Raw genomic sequence first — 20,485 nt, 5'->3', positions numbered from 1 at the left:
AAAACTTAGAACCTTAAGTGCTTTTATCATTAAACAGAGACTAGAAATAAAATACACTTATGTTTATTGAAAGTTTATTTTGTAAAGAGCCTGCATTTAAATATATTTCACTTAATCTTTATAATACTTGAGGGTGGCACTGTTTTTTGTAATCTTTTCAAAATAATCACTATAGCTAGGTGTATCCATTGCAATGTTCTATGTTCTTAGTTTCCAAGAGCTATTTTATATTTCTTGTCTCAATGCTACAAGCACTTTTTTTTTTTTTTAATCCTCACCAGAGGGCATTTTTTTTCATTGCTTTTCAGAGAGAGTGGAAGGGGAAGAGGGGGAGAGAGAAACATCAATGTGAAAGAGACACATCAATTGGTTGCCTCCTGCATGCACCCCAACCGGGACTGGGATCAAGCCTGCAACTGAGGTACATGCCCTTAGCTGGAATCGAACCCAGGACCCTTCAGTCTGCAGGCGGACACTCTAACCACTGAGCCAAACCAGCTAGGGCTACAGGCCCTTATTAATGTTTAATATGTACGGGGCACTTTAATGGATGACAATATGAATAATAGATGTTCTCTACCCTGTGAAACTCCAGGTGTGTGTGATGTTGATGTATGCATATTGTAAGGGCAGAGGAGGACACAGATCATAGTATGATTGCAACTAACCCTCCTATCTAAGGCGAACTGTGTTAGGAGCTAAAAATGAGGCCTAAACAAAGCACCTGAGGACCCAGAAGAAAGTTATTCTGAGTTGGGGTGGGGCAGGAGTTAACTGCAGTGCTTGCTGCCATAATTCAGGGTCTGCATCATGAAGATATTTTGTTGCTATTTTGGTTTGCTTTGGTATCTCCTCTCCAAATAGTTTTTGAAAGGTATAAGTGCTTGATCAAAGAGAAGAAATGTTTTAAGATTCTTCAAACACACTGTCAAATTGCTTTCCATAAAATGTAGTGCATTCATAGGGTCTATCCCCTGTGTGGAGGCATTGTATCTATAAAGGTCTGAGAAGGAAGCTTTTTCCACAGCCAGGGCACTTATGTGCCCTCTTCTGAATGAATCCTCTGGTGCTCAGTAAGTTTAACGTTGACAGGTTCTTCATTGAAGTTCTCTTTCTATAGAGTGGTTATGATCTATAAGCTTTGCTAAATCGGGGATTTCAACATTGATTTTCTAAACATTTTTAGTCTTTTTTTGTAAAATACACCATGGAGAGCATTCCTCTCTAAAGGAATAATGAATGGATGCAGAGTTCCTGGTTTTTTTCTGCTTCTATTTTCTCTCTTGATCTCAAAGAGAAGAAATAGAAATTAAACATGTTACCCTGTTCCAAGGAGAAAGGGGGAAAGGAGTTGTATTAAACCAGTAATGGGATGACAGAAAGGCCTATGTCGATCCCAAAGCTTTTACTCCAGTTAAGAACTGATTTTTTTCTTTTCTTTTTTCCTTTGTATCCAATGGACACTTACCTATTTTAAAGTCAAATAACTGCTTCATTTCTTGGGAATCCTGCAATCCCTTCATCCATGTCATATCTCTATGCTTCATTGGGAAGCTCAGGTCAGTCTGTGGAACTGGATATCCTGGTCATAAGAAAGACTGGAAGCATGATATTTGGGTCACCATCAGTTCTGCCTGAATTCAGGTTGATTTCTGGAGCAGACAGCCTCTATATTTCCGTCTCAGGATTATTTCACCTGGGGCCTCTATCAGGCAGTTTTTCAATATTAGAACAAAACCAAAATGAGGGAAAAGCTCCTTTTGTGCTTAATTCAAGGCTACTGTCCTCCCATAGAAGAGGGGTGAATTAATTTTATGTTAAAGTAATGCACTAAATTAGTTTTACATTATGTTTTTAATATTTTGATGATAGAATTGTCTTAAGTTACTGAGTTCCAAGAGAAGAGAGAGAGGTAAAAGTGGGAGTTTTGGAACTATGTTCTGGATTAATTTCAGTTAAGAGACTTTGAAGTAAAAATTGATGATCTGAACTGGGTTGGTTGGTGACCTGCAAAATCTGTCTATATGTTTCTTTTAGCTCAAGTCCAGAAATGGATTATCTTCAAATTAACCAAAACAACTACCTAACAGTGTTTCTAGCGATCTAAGGACAACTAGTAAAATTTTCTCCAGTTCAATTTCCCTCCATGTCCTACCATGCATTCCCTCACTGAGACCAGTTATGGTTTGCAACCCTTTTCATGTGACCCTTCCTCTCCTCTGACAAAAGTTTAGTGGTCTGCAATAACATGTGGGTTGGTAAATAGTGATTTAAGATCCAAATAGAGAAAAATGGTTAAATATCAACATTAACAAACAATATTAGCAAGTTAATTTGGTTAATGTTAATGTGAAGGCAAATTTAAATTCCAAAATATAGGAGCAAAATATCTTATTTTATATTTTCATGGAGAAAGGCAATAATTTCAGATTAATAAAAATAAAATGTGTTTCAAATGATATGCCATTTATATTCACTATTTTATGACTGGATTTCAAAGCCAAGAGTGGGATCAAAGAGTAATGTGGTACACTTAAAAATAAACCCTAAGCCATAGATCATAGGAAAGCTGTAGTCAAATAAACTGGGAAGAAACCAAAACTGGAGAAAGAAGCAAATAGCAAAGGCTTAGGGTGGCAGAAGCCTGGAGGCCAGACTATCCTAAGGTAAGCAGCATTTCAGAAAGACAGGAGCTGCTCATTTGTCTGCTCCCACACCAAAGAGAACAGATTTGAAAATCTTAACACTAGGTTTCATCAAATGTCAATTTGAAAACCAAGCACAGACAACTGCCCGCCTGAGTGCAAGGGAATATAAGGCCAGGTAGGCTGAAAGCAGCTCTAGAGACAGAATCTAGTGCTCATAAGAACTAAGACCAGGAGTAGTAGGGGTTCTTTATTTGAGATTCAATTTGTTTTTCTCTGTAATAGTCAAGGAGCCACCTACAGCTGAAGACAAGAGTATAAGAAAGTAGAATCAACAGTAGTTACAAGAAGGCATACTCACCTCCCTTAACTTTTCACCAAAGTCCTAAAGTAGTGGCTCATACTCTTTTTGGTGGTTTTGACATCCTAGAAAATACACACACATGCAATTTTGCATACAACATAAAAATGTTTACAGAATCTCTAAATCTATCCACGTGACCCTCTAGAACTTCACTGACCAATCTGGTAGTCACAAGGTAGCAACACTAGCTGCATTTTAAGTGCTCACTAGACAACACTGAATTAAGTTCTGTTGGACAGTGCTACTGTAGAATTTCATGGACCCTAGGTTAACAACTTCTGCCCAAATGAACCCCCATAGATCTGCTGGCCTGTAATCCCACTCCCAAATACCAGCTACTTTCTGTCTGAATATAGATGGGCCTTAAAAAAATGGCAGAGGAATATTAACAGTAATTTTAAGTAATTCTGAAAGTCCATCTAGCCTTAAGTACCCATTAATAACCTAAAATCGAAAGGAACTTACATAGCAAATGATCCATCCTTTATTCTTCCCATCTCAAGGTATGTATAGTTTTGCAAACATTCCCATACACATCCTACAGTAATAATCCAAGTGGCTTTTCTATGAGATAGGGCCATGCTTTAGGAACTTGCTGTGCATTAATAACAGCTAATATTTACTGAGTCCACACTGAGTGCCAGGTACCATTCTAAGCATCCTACAGGTTAACTCATTTAAACTTCATCCAGTGTTATGAGTATAGAATTATCCCCTCAAAACTGATGAGGGGACTGAGGTTTGGGACTTAACAAGATTTAGTGACTTGTCTGAGATGACATAGTAAATGCCAGAGAACTGGTTATAAGGTGAAAATCTACAGTCTTAAAGATAAATCTCTAAAACATGAAAATGGTCTTAGAGGTCTCTGAGCTCACGTTTTTCTGAGGTCACAAGGTTTTCTGAAACGGACCTACACCTGCCAGTGCACTGAGGTCTCTGGATCTGCATTTGCCACACCAGCTCGTGGACCTGACTTTTTCCCTGGAGTGGAACAAGAAAAAAACCCTCAGGACTGTCTCTGCGGCCTCATGTCACCCTTTACCATCGTGGTAGCTTTAACTTCAGCGACAGACTAGCTGTGTGACCCTGGCTGGGCAAGTGACTTAACTGACACTCGGTGCCGTTTTGTAACGTGGGCATAATAGTGTATACTTCCTACAATTTTGTGTGTTGTAAGGATCCGGCTACATGTAAGCAGGCGCTCAATAAACCGTTCTGGCTGTCACGATTCACTCCTATTACGCTTCCATCTCCTGAGCCCGCGGGCCTGACCGTTGCTGGAGGGAATGGAGAAGCTGGGCGATCCTCCCCTCACCGGCACAAAGCACTCAATTGCTCGGCCAGGAAACCGACCCTCCGGGTTTGCTTCTATTCACCTCTCACCACGAAGGTTCACGGAGGAGGTAGGAGGGAGACGAGTAAGATCCTGCCCGCGCAGAGCTGGACGAAGAACACGTCCCAGGCAAGCAAGTTTAAAGTCTGTCTTACAATCGGAAGCCGGTGGCGCGGGGCCGAGTCCCTAGCGGCCCTTGGGCCATCCAGCCGCCCAAAGCAGGACGCTGCCGGGTCAGAGATCCGCCGCCGATTAACCGCCCCAAACCCCCAGTCCCGGGGAGGATTCGCGGTTCCCGGGACCGCCCAGACCGCAAGCTCGGCGTAGTCACGTGTCGCACGGTGGATTACATCTCCCGGCAGGCCCCGCGGCGACGCTGAGCTGGGCGGGGCAGTTCTCTTCCAGGCCTCCCGGAGACGCCGAGCTAGCGAGCGGCCACCGTCTCGTGAGCCTCCTGTGCTGCTGGGGCAGATGGCTCCCTCTCCTGCAACCCTAAGTTACTGGAGTGGCTGGAGACCGCCTTTAAACCCATTATGACCGGGACAATGACTCTCAAACTTGGCTGTGGGTGAATACTTTCTCTGGGGGGGGGAGGGATGTTAATTCGGATTTCCGGCCCACCCCGACACTTAGACGCATTGGATCTCACGTGGCTCGAGGGTTTGTATGTTCGCTTTCCGGGGAATTCTGACGCAGGTAGCCCGCCGGTCACACCCGTTTGGGATCACTTTTACAAATCTATATAGCGAACCCTTCCCCTCCTTTGGCCAACCCCAGGAAACTCTGGAGTCTCGGGACTCGCCGGGTGACCCGGCCTCTCGTCTCGAATTGGCCCCTCGCTTGTCCCGTCCTTGCAGATAAATCTCCCTTTCTGGTTGGTCGGTGGTGAATCTGTGGCGAGATCTGGCCCAATGGGCGCTGTAGTTCGCAGAACGTGACCTGGAAGTTGGTTCCGAGCAGGCGCCGTTGGCTGTGGATGCGTAACTCTCGCGCTGAAACTTCCGGCGTGGGAGCCGAGCCCTGAGTCCTGCGTGAGTCCGCGACGCAGGGAGAAGCGTGGCGCTTAGGTCCTTCCCTAGGGAGGTCCTGGGGAGGGCTGGGGAGGGCTGGCGCGGCGGCTCCCGGGACGGACTGAGGCCAAGGCGCCGGAGGCGGCGGCGGCGGCCTGGCTAGAGCTGGCTCTTCGGCCGGGACTTGAAGCCCACCCAGGGTCCTCGGGCTCCTGCTGACGCCGGCCATCTCTGCGCGAGGCTGGGGGCTCCTTTCCAGGCGGGCGTAGCTGGTTCCCGGGGTAAGGCACTACAAGGGCCTGACGATGGCGTCGGGCCCTGGCTCCCAGGATCAGGAAGGGCTTCTGATAGTGAAACTGGAGGAGGACTGCGCCTGGAACCAGGAGCTGCTCCCGCCAGACCCAGGGCCCAGCCCGGAGGCCTCCCACCTGCTGTTCAGACGGTTCCGCTTCCAAGAGGCCGCTGGGCCCCGGGAAGCCCTCAGCCGGCTCCAGGAGCTTTGCCATGGGTGGCTTCGGCCTGAGATGCGCACCAAGGAGCAGATCCTGGAGCTGCTGGTGCTGGAGCAGTTTCTAATCATCCTGCCCCAGGAGATCCAGAGCAGGGTGCAGGAGCTGCATCCGGAGAGCAGCGAGGAAGCAGTAACTCTTGTGGAAGATATGCAGAGAGAGCTTGGGAAACTGAAGCAACAGGTGAGAAAAAGAAGTGGTGTTTTTTTTTTTTTTTTTTTTTGCGGTTTCTTTGGCCCCAGGACTGGGACAGCGTGCCCACCCCAGTTCCCTATACGAATTTACTTGGTTTCGCTGAAAAGGCCTGACATGGGAAAGAGGCCTTTTTGTAGCTTAGTCAGGAACAGTCATCCTTCAGATTTTATCCAAATGGACAGTGAGTAGTGAAGAGTGTACTGTTTCCACATGGAGTCAGTGTCTCTGCATTAGTGTGAGCCCGGGACTTAGCTTGCAGGGTTCAAATCGTTACTGTTTCATACTAGCATTGTGACTTTGGGCAAGTTACTTAATCTTTGGGGCCTCAGATAGCCACTGGTAAAATGAGAATGATAAAATACCTCCTAGTGTTGCTTTGGGGCTTAGAGGGAGAGCAGCATGTAATGCGCACCACACCCCCAAATTCTTGCAGCACACTGGTTGAAAATCACAGCTTTAAACAGCCACACTACTTTCTGAATCACACTTTTACCAGTATTTTTTATTTTGCTTGGTGCACTGAAGCAAGCAAGTTGTTACTGTCAGACATACTTTTTTTTTTTTTTTAATTGATTTTAGAAAGAGGAAAGAAGAGAGACATCGATTTGTTTCTTCAAGATATCACTTATTTTTGCATTCATTGGTTGATTCTTGTATGTGCCCTGACTGGGGATCGAACCCGGAACCTTTGGCATACCGGGACGACATTCCAGCCAACTGAGCCATCTTGCCAGGGCCATGTAGTTTTGATCACACTGTTGGCTTGTAGTTAGTGCTTAATAGCTGTTAGCTCTTGTTATATTAGGGTCAGTAGTCTGGTCTCCTATGCAGAGCTTGGTGGGAGTTAATAGTGGACTTAGAAAACCAGTTTGGCACAGAGGCTCCGAGGGCACTTTTGCCCATGGCGCCATTCAAGTTTAACTTACCCAGTAGTGAGGAATGGAAGCATCTAGAAAAGGTGGGGACAAGTAAGAGGTAGTGAGGTGTGTCCAGAAGACCTGTGGGGCAGGTGTGCTTTGGTAGTAGACCCGTCTCCCTCTAACCCCCCACCCCCACCCTCATTTTTTCTCATGCACTTGGGATCAGAAAAACCTGTAATGGAAACTATCCTTCTCTCTTGCTGGGTCCAAAGGTATGCACCAGTGATTCACTTTTGAAGGCCCTCAGAATTCTGTACTAATTTCCTTTCCGGTGGGGCCCTGTTGTGATGATGAGTAATATGGGTTGGTTCCCAGGTCACAAACCATGGGCGGGGAACAGAAGTGCTTTTGGAGGAGCCTTTGTCTCTGGAAACAGCACGAAAGTCACCGAGCTTCAAGCTGGAGCCAGTGGAGCCTGAGCGAAGCCCTGGTCCCAGGCTGCAGGAGCTGCTAGGCCCCAGCCCTAAAAGGGACTCCCAGGCTGTAAAGGAGAGGGGTGAGGAACAGTTATCTGGGTAGGTGGGCGGGAGGAGGGGCTTTGGGTTTGCCTCTGACATCTGCAGGATGGAGCACCTATGCCAAGGAGAGGGAATTTCTGATCTTAGCTTCTCAGAATGGAGTGAAAGACCTAGAAGTGGTGGTTGGGCTCTGGGGTTGGATGGAGGGAGGGCGATTTCTTAGCTCTTTCGTATGCAGAACAGAGACATTTAGAGCTAGATGAATGATTGAGGGCTTGAACTCTGCAGACAGACTACTGGTATTCCTTATCCTCACCCCTGCATTTAGGATGCCATTTTGGAAATGGCTTAATTGTGCCTCTCTTCTTTTGTTCAGTGTTCAGTCCTCAGAGCAGAGACTGGGTGTTGGGAAATGGATACTATGTTGTAATAATCCTTGGGTTGTCAAGAATTAGGAATGCCATTCTCATCATGATTTCTATCACCTTCAGCATTATCTGCTCCCTGGCTTTCTCTCTTTCCTCCCGAAGGAAACATGGAAGACAAGATGGCTGGGCCCCAGGTGATGTGGGAAGTTCCCAATGTCTTCCCCTAGCACATACCCCCCCACACACACACCCTGTGTTGCTCTTGTGGTGGTGGGGTCCTTTTGCCACTTGGAGAGGATCCTTTCTCCCTCACCAGTGTGTTTCCCCTGCCTTCTTTATATGCCTCCTCCTCACCTCACTCCTAGGCCTGGCACCCTTCTTCCCCATGAAATGTGTCCTCGGCACTCCTGGGTATTGCCCCTTTAACCCTTGACTCTGCTTGAATTGTTCTTGGTGCCTCAGGGGCTAAAGGAGATCTTGTGCTGTTTCAGTTGCCTGAGAGCTTAGAGGACGTGACTATGTACATCTCCCAGGAGGAGTGGGGGCATCAGGATCCTAGTAAGAGGGCCCTCTCCAGGGACACGGTGCAGGAGAGTTATGAGAATGTGGACTCACTGGGTAAGGACTTCTTTTCCAGGGATGAAGACTGAGCCATTTCTGACCAGGTTCCTGTGTCTTAGCCGCTCACCTCCCGGATATAAGTTCCCAATTTTTCCAAAAGACCTCCCTTTTTCTAAAATCCCCTGAACTAGGATGGGTTAAACATCTTCCAAGTGGCACATCTGGCACACTTAAGGGCCCCAGCTGCCAGAGCTAAAGGAAAGGAGTCTGAGCTATAATGGACTTCCCAAGGCAGAACAAATCAAATCCAGTGATTGCCTCCCTTCCTGGCATTACACTCAGTGTCCTAGGATGCTGTGGAACTATAAGTTCTTGATGCATTGCAATTTTGAAATGCTTATTCTTGTGATCTCACTTGTGTTTTCTATGCTTTGTTAGTATTTCTAGGCTCTTCCCCAAAGACAGATTTCAGGGGCAGTGGCGTCAACATTCCAGCTTAGCAGCTCTCCCAGACCTTAAAAATTCAGGAACTGGGGAAGAACTTATGAAAATTTGAAAGTGATATGTATAGTCAAAACTGGAGCTAAACAAATCAAGCATGAATTAAGGTGCATCTGTGTGTTTACCTATTATGCAGTCATTTAAAATGATGCCTATGAAAAATGGCAAAACATAGTTTTTTAGGTGGAGAGTATACAAAACTCAGAATTTAGGTGAAGAGTGTACAGGTATTGTTTAATTTCTTCAACTTTTATGTATATATGAAAATTCTCATAATAAAAGTTGGGGGAAGACTTAAAAAACAACCTAAGGCAGGAATGTGTCCATTACGATTATGGCTACATTGATGCACACACCATAGAAGAGTCACATAGGACTTTGTTTTCATACATTAGGTTTTTGTAAAGAAGCCCCGCTGTCAGTCTCCACTGTCACTAATTCTGCAAAGGGGTCACTGCTGGGTTTGATTCCCTTAATTGAGACCTTCTCCAGGTTCCCCATCACCCTGCTGTGGTTTGGTGCCCTCAGTTGAGCACAGCTTTCAGTGAGTGCTAAATAGGAAGAGAAGTTGAGATCACAAGTCGGAAAACTAAACTGTTTAAAGTCCATGTTTCCTGGAGTTGGAGTGAGGTTTTGTTTTTAGCATAGCACAGGAATGGCACTTTAGGATTTTGACCTCAGAGTCCTTTCAGAGCCCCCTGTCCTAATATGATTGTTTATCATATTTTCTCTTTTTGGAATTGCCCAAACTAAGTTATATTCTCTATTTCTATGTAAGAGTCAAGGCTCTTTTACAATATTAAACTGATTCCTCAAGGAACATGAAAATTTGAAAGTGATATGTATAGTCAAAACTGGAGCTAAACAAATCAAGCATGAATTAAGGTGCATCTACTCTATGTTCGTTTGATTGTTTTAATTACAAAAGTGGTACATTATCATTGCAAAAAAACCCTAAGTACTACAAAAGTGTAAAAGAAGAAAGCTATAGTCTCCCCCAGTTTCTTTCTTTAGAGGTAACCATTGGGAACAAGTTAGCAGGTTAGTTTATATTCCAAGTAATTGCTGTCAGGCTTAGCGTGCCCTCTGTATCTACCCACTGAGGACAGGGAACAAGACTGTCTTTGTTTCCCCTGCCTAGTAGAGGAAAGTGGTGACACAGAAATCTATTTCTTTCATTGTGAACAGAGTCTCAGATTCCCAGTCAGGAGGCCCTGAGCACCCAGGTGGAACACGGAAGAAAACTATGGGATTCCAGTGTCCAGATTTGCAAGGAGGGACTGAGCCCCAGAAGCTCAGCCCAAGGTAAGGAACTTTAGCAGCCTGCCCAGCTAGTTTCCCCCTGTTGGGAGTGAGGCATTTGAGGGTTTGGGTATGGGGCTAGCCCATCACTGCTGCCAGGAAGGTACATTGCGTCCTATATCTCCACTGCCCACTTCCATTCTAGTGAGGCAGGCGAGGCACCCAGAGTTCAAAACGTAAGGAGGCATTCACTCCTGGGCTCACTTGCCTATCCTAGTCCCTGCCCTGCTCCATCCCACCCATTTCCGAAGGGCAGAGCCAGAGGCTCAGTTGAAGAGGAATTTGGGGGCCCCTATAAGGGAATAAGACTGGTCTAAGCTCTGGTTCCTGAGCGATGGCCCCACCTTTTATCCAGATACCTCTCTAGAGTGCTTTCCCTATATGGGGAAGATGGAAAACAGATTCAATCAGCCTTTCTGGATTTCTGACCTACTGGCAGTAGAAGGCATATGGGATTTTCTTTTCTTTAGGGAAGAAATAATATGGAGATTTGGTTTCTCTCACTCTACCAGGGGAAGAGAAATTTGAGAGCCGGGAAGAAAGTACTCTGTCTGTTTCTCCTGAGAACATCCATCTGCAGGTGCTTCTGCCTGGCCAGGCCAGAGGGGAGGTGCCCTGGAGTCCTGAGCAGGGACAGCCTGGGGACAGGGCAGAAGGGCATTGGGAGCCTTCCCCAGAGGATCGGATGGTGCAGTCCTTAGTGGGGGCCACAAATTGCAGAGAAGTAGGGCGGCCAAAGGAACTGCAGCCAAAGAAGCTCCATTTATGTCCCTTGTGTGGCAAAAATTTCTCTAACAATTCTAATCTAACTAGACACCAGAGAATACATGCAGCAGAAAGACTGTGTATGGGTGTGGAGTGCAGTGAAATCTTTGGCGGGAACCCACACTTTTTATCACTACACAGAGCACACTTTGGAGAGGAGGCCCATAAGTGCCTCGAATGTGGAAAAAGCTTCAGTCAGAATACCCACCTGACTCGCCATCAACGCACCCACACAGGCGAGAAGCCCTATCAATGTAATATATGTGGAAAAAGCTTCTCTTGCAACTCCAATCTCCACAGACACCAGAGAACACACACGGGCGAAAAGCCCTACAAGTGCCCTGAGTGCGGGGAGATTTTTGCTCACAGTTCCAACCTCGTTAGGCACCAGAGAATTCATACAGGAGAGAGACCCTATAAGTGTGCTGAGTGTGGAAAAAGTTTCTCTCGCAGTTCCCACCTTGTCATACATGAAAGAACTCATGAGAAAGAGAGGCTTTACTCCTTCTCCGAGTGTAGGGAAGCAATGAGTGACAGTGGCCCCTTTCTTACAAATCATGGAACCCACAAGGCAGAGAAGAAGCTCTTTGAATGTTTGACTTGTGGGAAAAGCTTCCGGCAGGGTATGCATCTCACCAGACATCAGAGAACGCACACAGGAGAGAAACCATATAAATGTACCCTTTGCGGGGAAAATTTTTCTCATAGATCCAACTTAATCAGGCACCAGAGAATTCACACGGGAGAGAAACCCTATACCTGTCATGAGTGTGGAGACAGTTTCTCTCACAGTTCCAACCGGATTCGTCATCTGAGAACCCATACAGGAGAGAGACCTTATAAATGTTCTGAATGTGGAGAAAGCTTTTCTCGGAGTTCACGCCTTATGAGTCATCAGAGAACTCACACCAGATAGAAACAATGGGGTTTCATTTCACCATATTCAGAGGGTTCTATTGTTGAAAGCTGGTATTTCTTGTCCTGCTGACCAAATCAACCTGTGTTTTTAATGTAATTACTATAAAGAGTAACAGGGATGGGAGTTACTGTGAGGGAGGTGCAGAGGCAGCAAAGGATTAGTATAAAACTAAAAAGGAATTCTGTCTGAACTAGTGAGGATGACAAGTCTTTGAGGTGACCTGCTCAGGGCAGAATTCTCTGTGAAGTCCACTTTGTCTCATGGTGCACCTACCCCCTTGACATATTTAGACAAGTTGTGATTTGGATGCCTTACTGTGTCTGGTCTTTCCCAGCAATTTGGGAATCCATATGACTTTCTGTTACTGCTTCCTCACTTGGGACATTCAGCAGGAGCATTTGAGCTCCTGAGGCCCTTGAGACCAAAGAAGAGGGGCTGAATCTCCTGGGAAACCAGCTTGAGGGCAAAGAAAGACTGGTGGTGAGTTGTAGCTCTCCAAAAGGCCTTGACAGGGAAGCCACAGCTCCTCTCAATTGCCTGACAGGAGGTCCCATTGGCAGGCCATGCATGTCAGTGTCATCTCAGACAAAAAGGACCCAGAGACCTAAGGGAAATAATAAGGAATTTTCAGGTCTAGGAATTGGCAGAGGGAACTGGAGTCTAAATTAGTCTACCCTTTGCAGAGATCAAGACTTGCCCCGCCTCTGTCAGAGAAGGGTAAATCAGAGCTCCGGAGTCTTCAGAGAGTTATGTAAGATGGGTTCCCTAGGAGACTTTGAAAACATGGATCTTAGGGAAATTAGGATCATGCCTTTCCCTATTGGAAATATGTCTGGATGGTAATAAATATCTTCAAGAACCGTGAAAGTGTGTGACTCTTCATTGAGGGCCTTTGTCCTGGCCTCCAGTGTTGATCTATCTCCCATCTGTTTTGGTTGGAGGACCTGCTTTTTCTTTGTAGTCTGGGTTGGTTGAGAAGTGACCCACAAAGGTGGCAGCAAACGGGTTGAGGTAGGGTGTCGCATGGTAACAAAGAGGCAAGCCCAGTGGGGTAAAGTAATGGTTTCTGAGATTTTCTTTCCTTCTGCGGTGTACAGCAGTAGAATTGTCTTTAATTTTTTGTTTAGAATGTTTTATTTCTTGGGAAGTAACTGAAGGAAGATCGGGCTCTTCAGAGACAGGATATTTTGGTTTTACAAATGATTCCCAGGAAAAGATGGTCCTGATGTAACTGAGTTATTGCCCATTAGTAGAGGGAAGATATATGGGGAGGACAAATTATTAGGGGGAAGCATTATATTTTAGAATGGGTAGTCAGGAATAGGAATTTTAGAAGTGTATATCTGTGGGAAAAAGGTTAGAATACCAGGAAGTATTCTAGGAGTAGGACATTCTGATGCCAGGAAAACATCTAACTAGCTCTTCGGGAGAAAAATATAAAACATTCCATTGGAAACCAGCTATCAAATTAACAATTTTAAGTGAGAAAAACAACCCTTTCCCTGTTAGAAATGTTTGGATGGTAATAAATATCTTCAAGATTGACAGGCAGGAATGATGAGGTCTTCCCTTGTAGTCACATTTCAAAGAGCAGGTCAGAGGCCCTTAACTGCAGGCTCCCACGAGATCACTGCAAGGGATGGCCAAATGTATGCTTTTTACATTCATACTTGTACATTACACACAGACTGTTGCCATAATGCCCCACCCACTTATTAGTCTTGCCTTAGCCCTGCCTCAGTTTAGTACTGAGTTTTTCCTTGGTTTTCTGAGCCAATTATTTAAAATATTACTGTTTCTCATTTCTTTGCCTTTCTCTTATCTACAAGAGTGCAGTGGTAGAGTGGGTGTGTGTGGAGGGGGTGAGGGGAGGGTTAAGGATTTGAGAGAGATTAGTGTAGGATCCATGGTGGTGGTAGTGGGACAGGGATGATGTGGTTACTGATGCCATGAAATGGGTGGGTGTTGTCAAATTGATGTTACTAAGCATTCTGTGGTTAAGATCTGCAATGTGTGCATTGTAAATCTCACAAGAATGAAAAGTACCCCTCCCCCTTCACTCTCCCTCCTCTCACCTCCCTCCTCCCAATAATATCACCCATATAGATCTTATGATATGTCCAACCGGTGTTGCTCCTGCTTAGAGCGCTGCAGCTTGAGGCTTACAGCAACAAGGACCCCCAGGTATTTGGCACTAAAAAGGTTTTCCAATAGGAGCTTCTACTCAGTCCCCAGTGTAGCTCCCTTTCTAGCAAATTTTAGATGCATAGCTATTCTTGGCCTTGTTTTAATGAGATAATGTCAAGTTATTGCATGTAAAACAGCACAGTGCCTAGTACATAGAAAGTACTCACCTATTTGTGCCATCTATGGGCAGATAATATTTGCAGGACTATCTTCTAAGCCACCTGGTGCTGAGATCAATGTAAGACCACAATGGAAGAACTTCGGGGAACAGTCTGATATGGACAGGCAGGACTGATGAGGTATTCCCTTGTCACATTTCAAAGAGCAGATGAGAGGCCCTTAACTGCAGGTTCCCTTGAGATCACTGCAAGGGATGGTCAAATGTATGCTTTTTACATTCATACTTCTACATTACGCACAGACTGTTGATGCAATACTTTTCACCTGATTGTCCTCTTGTAAAAGAAATCAGAACATTTCAACTGGCTTTTATGTCAAAGGGAGAATGATGCAATAAATACCCCTGCCCCCTAAGTTCAAATGGGTACAAAGGAGACCTGGGAGATGTGGCCTGACCCTGAGCAATAGTCACACGTCCTTGTAGCAAATGTAGTACAGGAGACCAGCAGAAAGGCTCCTGGGTGGAGAATCAGTAACACATTTAAGCAGTGTGAAATGCCTGGCAGAGGCAGACTAAAAGCAGGCCAGACAGCAATGAGGACAAAGCCTGAAGGGCCAGAGACTGGTAGTGTTAAACACTAAATTGTTATTGTTTTCCCCCAGAAAAACGCATCAGAAATAATTTTAAGAATTTTTACTGCCTGGCCGGGCGTGGCTCAGCAGTTAAGCGTCGACCTAGGATCCAGGCGATCAGGGTTCGATTCCCGGTCAAGGCACATGCCCAGGTTGCAGGCTGCAGCTGATCAATGACTCATCATTGATGTTTCTATCTCTCTCCCTCTCCTTTCCTCTCTCTGAAATCAATAAAGATATATTTTAAAAAAAAAAAAATTTTACTGTAGAAATGAAAGAATTTATGGGTCAATATAATCTGAAATTTGCTAGTGAATCATTACTATTGCTATTGCTCATCATTTAAATTATCAACTGATACAATTTTAGAATAGGCAAAATCCCCACCATTGCTTTAAAACTTGTAACTTTTGTAAATGTTTCACAGGTATTTGAAGCAACTTAAGTCATGTAAAAAGTCTTTATGTTACAGTAATCCAACTAACAAATTTATTAGCACTAGAATTCCCAACTTAGTTGCATGTCAAGAACTCAAGAACAGCAAGATGAGTTAAAGCAAAAGTGCTTAAGACGCATTTTCTTTTAGTCTTCAATCTAGCTTGCAAGCACTTCTGATTAAAACTTGATTTACATCCTTGAAAGGGAGGTTGATAATTCCTTCTCATCATATACTTTTTACTAAAATGGTCTAAGTCTTGCCTGAGTTAGGAGGCAGTGGGAATAGTCTAGGTAAATTCAACAATGACAAAATGGTTGATGAAAAATGCCTCACACAAGTAAAATTCTGACAGATCTTCCAGTTAATGTCCCCAATTCATCTCTGAGATACCTTGAATGTGTCAGAAGCTTCAGGCAAATCAAAACTGGTGACTCACCAGGATCCAAACTGGCTCCAGGGAGACAGTAAGATTTCCCCAGGCAGAAAGGGTGGAGAAAGAAAATGCTTATTTTATTTCTGAAATACTAGAGTATGTTTTGGACATTATGAGGAACTGTTTGCCTCTCCATTCTCACTTTCTCTCAAGGCAGGAAAACACAACCTGGGTGTAGTTCTCCACTCTGAACGTGAGAGTTTCACCGTTCCCCTGGAAGGGGGTCCAGCTTACATATAGGAATCCAGCCCCAGCCATTGGAACAAGTGAGATGCCCAGGTTTCTCGGAGGAGCTCTAGTCTTCAGTATGGTTTCCAGAACCAAAGACTTCAGTCCGTTCCCTTTCCCAGGTGGGGGCAAAGAAAAGAATTTGTGGCTCCTGCAGCTTAGCCTTCCGCTGTTATCGAGAATGGGGCGCCGCTTCCCTAAAACCTCCGGCCTGCTCCAAGGGACTGGTTCCCAAGCGGGCCCTAGGAGGAACAAGGGCTGATGCATCGGCGGCCACATTCCGACAAACCTTTATCCTTTGCCCCTCCACCTGTGGCACTTTGGAACCGGGCACCGAACCCAGGGAATATGAGGGCACACCGACACTTGCTGGCGGGCACCCTACAGCTGAGCCGGGTTGTGTTCTCCCCAAGCTGACCGCGCCACCCCAGCCGCTCTGGCCAGCTGGCGGGCGCTCTATGGCTGCACCGGGAGGCTCCCTTCCCTGGGGCTCTCCCTCAGCCGCCTGACCGGCTCAGCCTGGGCCGCTCTGGCCCATCAGCCGGAGCTCTATGGTCGCGCCGGCTAGAGCTCCCACAGGCCCCCAACCACGAGGGCTGAGCCGGCAGTTTCGGGCCTAGGGCTTTCCGCTCCACACGCTCTCCGGGATACTGGCGGCGCCATGGCAGCCTGAAATGTCTCGGGTTCCTCAGAGGCGCTTGCAGGGCTGGGCGCCCCTCCGGTTCTCTGTCCAGCAGATGGTAGTCGCAAAATTGGGTGGGGATGGGCACCTGTTAGGGGGCCTCTCACAGGTGGGGAAGGGTGGCTGCCCTCCGGGGGCGGGTGTTTATTTGAAGGCAGTGGGAACCAAGAAGGGTTTTAAGGTGGAGAGGCGTCTACGCATTTTGTTTTAGTTCCCTTCATATGGTTATCGGGCGGGGAAAGGATGGGGAGAGGACAAGAAAGGAAGGCAGGGAGACTAAAGAGAGGTGCAGTCGCCAAGGCAGGGCGTGGTGGCAGCCTAGACCTGGACGAAACAGTGAGGCGGGAGAAGTGAGACATTTAGGAGGTAAAACCGACAGGACTTCAGGGCCCAGACTGAAGTCTAAAACCTTAGGATGACCTCCAAAGACATTGAAATTTTAGCCCTGACCTGTCTTACCTGCCAGCTGCTCCACAACAGCAAACATCCAGGGACCTTACAGCTTCCCAGGGAGGTGCACTCTCACACCGAAGAGCCTGTACCCAAGCTCCCCTTTTGCCAAGATTGCTACTGAACTTCAAAGTCCAACTCAAAAGGCACCCCGGACCCTCTCAGATACTTCCCCTTCTATCCAAGCCCTCTCCATACTCATTTTAGCTCTTACACATTAAATAGTAGTGTGTTCCTATTTGTTTTCTTTGTAATTCATGTCTAAAAGCCCAAACTGGCCCTGGCCGGTGTGGCTCAGTTGGTTGAAGCATTATCCAGTACACCAAAAGGTGGCAGGTTTGATTCTGTCAGGACGATCCCCTATCCCTGGTCAGGTTGAGCTGGGGAGGCAACCAATTGATGTCTCGATGTTTCTATTTTTTTTTTTAAAGCTTAAAAATAAAAAATAATGCCCAAAGCTGTGCTCTGTGCCCAGCATAGAAGGGAAATGTGACATTTCCAGGATAAATGGATACTTTTGAAAAGGGTGTGACTGATGGCCATTTATTCTGGGAATTATTACCATTGGGGAGAAAAAGATACTGGATGCAATGACTCAAAAGGAACTAGACAGCTGTCCAGTAAACTCATCTGACATACCTTTCAACTTCTTCTATAACCCATTCTACCCCAAGCTTGAAAGGTGTCTCAACAAATGCTAACTTCTTATTAATACCAAAGCCTAAAATGTTAAGACAGCGAAATAGAAAATTGTATTTACAATGAAATCTGCCTATTTTATAAATACATGAAAGATACCAAAGTGTTGAGAGACTATCATTGGTCAATAATAGAATGAGTGCCTTTTATCTTTTTTATATATCTTCTACCATCATATTCCACAATAAGAGGAAAACAAACACTAAGTAGGTGGTAACAGATTTTAACAAACAGAGCATGTGATACCATTAAATTGAAAAGCAAATCTATCCTTATCTTCCTAAAGGTAACTAGTCAGAATATAGCTTTGTTATATGCTGTGACTACATTAAGGTAGAATTTGATATTTTTCCCACATCCATTCTATCTTAGACAATCTAGGACAATACTCATTATTCAGGTCTTTGTCTAAAATAGAAAAAATAATAGATTAATGAATATATTTATACATGATATTGATAAATTGAAGAAACATACATTTCTTTTCAAATTGTGTATTTTATAAACAATATATAAATGGACATTGATATGCAAAATGAGGTCAGCTGATAAAAACAGTGACAATCCACAATAGGTCTACATCATGTATTATCATATAACTTCAGAAATCTTTAAACACAAAACCTAATTACTAGAACCAGAAGTCGAAGGCATACTGAAAGAATCCTTAATATTATGAAGCCTCGGTTTCAAAAAGCTACCAATTCTAGAATGGACTCTACTCTGGAACTGTTTCTTGATTATTTCTTGTTGCATCTCTTTCAGTGTGAAATGGAACTTTTGAAACTCAGGTGTGGCATCAACAAAGTCAAGAAGGTAGTCCAAACTCTTTCTTACAGCAGATAACTTAAATTCGGCATTCTGCTCTTGAGCTCCTCCTCCTTTTTGAACAACTTCCTTTATAATCCCACCTTTTGATTTTGGGGGACTACCCTTTTCTTCATCACCCCCATTTAACCACACCCTATCACAATCCAGCTTGGTTTCAGATTTCCCACATTTCTTAAGACTTTGTCTATAATCCTTATTTTCTAATCTTTGAAGATCATATTCAGGTTCCTTTCTATAAAGAAGATTTTCCCATGCATTTGCTATGGTGGTTTGTTTTACTTCACCCCAACTGTTTGCCCAATTAAAAACTGCACTTTTTATATTGTAGATTTTAATCTTGGAAACTCCTTTTTCTCCTTTATCTTGCTCATCATCACTTTCTTCAAAAATTACAAGACTCTCTTCAAGTTGCTTCCACCTATAAAGTTGTTTGCAGCTTAAGATCACACCTTGATTCATTGGTTGAATCAAGGTTGAAGTGTTGTGGGGAAAGAACATGCACTTTATTCGACCATCCTCACTAGTTAGTGATTCAGCAGAAGGGTGAACTGGGGAATTGTCCAGAAGTAACAAGGCCCTGACATCCTCTTCATGGAATCTTAGAACATTAAGTTGAAAATGCCTGACCTCAGGAACAAAATTTTGGAAGAACCATTCTGTAAATAATTCTCTGGTGAACCAAACATCTTTACTAGGTTTATATATAACAGGTAACGTACTTGTGTCCTCTTTCACATTTTTGGGCAGCTTTGATTTTCCAATAATGATAGACTTTAACTTATGAGTTCCATCTGCATTTGCACATAAGAGAGCAGATAACTGTTCTTTGTGTATTTTCCTTCCAGGCAGGCAGATATCTTTTCTACTTGCCTGAGTGTTTTCTTGCACTGATTTCCAAAAGAGGTCAGTCTCATCCCCACTGTATAGTTGAGCTAGACACAGTTTCTCCTCTTTGATAAGCATGGACAGTTTCTGTCGAAATGCCTCATTTTCTGAAACTGAACTTAAGACTTGTTCCGTACATACCTTTTGGTCCCCAATTGCATGCCTATTTCGAAATCTAAAAAGCCAACCAGTACTAGCTTTGAAGTCTGTTCGCCCAAAACACTGTGCAAATCTCTCTGCAGCAGCCTGAAGCTCTACACCTCTAACAGGTTCACCAGCTGAGCGTTTCTGTTGATACCACATGTAGACGGCATCGTCCACATCACCATATTTGGCTCCTGTTGTCCTCTTTCTCTTCTCAGCCCCGACTAATGGCATATCCTGCTTCAGTACAAAGTCCAAAATCAATTTCTTATTCCTTTTAATGTCATAAAATGTTGATTTACTGATTCCAAATTCATCCATTACATTTTTAAGAGATTGTCCAGCTTCAATCCTACTTAGAACCTTCATTTTCTCCTCCAAATTCAATGTTGTATATTTCCCTCTCTTATTCATACTGAATTTGTTTTCAAACAACCGACAGGAAAATAAAAAGGAAAGGCCTTACTGAATTGGAAAAAAAAAATTAAAACAAAACTAGCTTAATGCCCTAGAAGGCATAGGCATTTGTACTGAAGGGTTATGGGCTAAAAGGGATAAGGGCTGATAAATTAAATGTTAGTTTAGAGGTAACGGTATTATAAACTCAGAAAGCTGCAGCTGCTAAAGTCCTTTCTTGCTTTCACTCATGCAAGACCTGGATGATCAGTTTTCAGAATGTCCCTGCTCCTCTTCTCCCTCAACAGATAGAGCAGCTGCAGTCAGGAATATCAGGAATACCTGCATACTCTCTGGAAGTCAACACAGGAGAAGACACAAGGAAGAGAGGAGACAAGATGCGTGTGCCCACAAGAACAAGCCCAGGTGAACTAAGTGTCAATAAAAAGTGGTGCTTGCTCTGGCTGGTGTGAATCAGTGGTTAGAGTGTCAGCCTGTGCACCGA

General features: G+C 44.6%; 1 protein-coding gene across 6 annotated transcripts; it reads left to right on the top strand.

Moving 5' to 3' along the window:
- Positions 1 to 4,800: 4,800 nt before the first annotated feature.
- ZNF263 (zinc finger protein 263) lies at positions 4,801 to 20,370 on the top strand. 6 transcript variants are annotated; one of them, XM_016211368.2, is made up of 7 exons: positions 4,801 to 4,909; positions 5,203 to 6,047; positions 7,295 to 7,475; positions 7,929 to 7,999; positions 8,297 to 8,423; positions 10,056 to 10,172; positions 10,682 to 12,720. In XM_016211368.2, the coding sequence occupies exons 2-7, from the start codon at positions 5,661 to 5,663 to the stop codon at positions 11,848 to 11,850; spliced, it is 2,052 nt and encodes a 683-aa protein (XP_016066854.1). In that variant the 5' UTR covers positions 4,801 to 4,909; positions 5,203 to 5,660; the 3' UTR covers positions 11,851 to 12,720. The 6 variants fall into 6 exon arrangements, with proteins under 6 accessions (XP_016066854.1, XP_016066857.1, XP_087671818.1 ...); XM_016211371.2 differs by having other exon boundaries at positions 4,801 to 4,913; XM_016211369.2 differs by lacking the exon at positions 4,801 to 4,909 and adding an exon at positions 4,932 to 5,005.
- The last annotated feature ends 115 nt before the right edge of the window (positions 20,371 to 20,485 follow it).

This window comes from Miniopterus natalensis, chromosome 3 (assembly GCF_054644295.1).
Source record: "Miniopterus natalensis isolate mMinNat1 chromosome 3, mMinNat1.hap1, whole genome shotgun sequence".
NCBI classification, from domain to species: domain Eukaryota; kingdom Metazoa; phylum Chordata; class Mammalia; order Chiroptera; family Miniopteridae; genus Miniopterus; species Miniopterus natalensis.
This window is presented reverse-complemented; position numbering and strand designations above follow the sequence as displayed.

What these genes read in the sequence shown, in the direction of transcription:
- ZNF263 (XM_016211368.2), top strand. Translation starts at nt 5,661, where the DNA reads ATGGCGTCGGGCCCTGGCTCCCAGGATCAGGAAGGGCTTCTGATAGTG. An exon ending in TTGGGAAACTGAAGCAACAG is followed by an intron (nt 6,048 to 7,294) that starts GTGAGAAAAAGA and finishes GTTGGTTCCCAG; the next exon opens with GTCACAAACCATGGGCGGGG. An exon ending in CCAGGCTGTAAAGGAGAGGG is followed by an intron (nt 7,476 to 7,928) that starts GTGAGGAACAGT and finishes TATCACCTTCAG; the next exon opens with CATTATCTGCTCCCTGGCTT.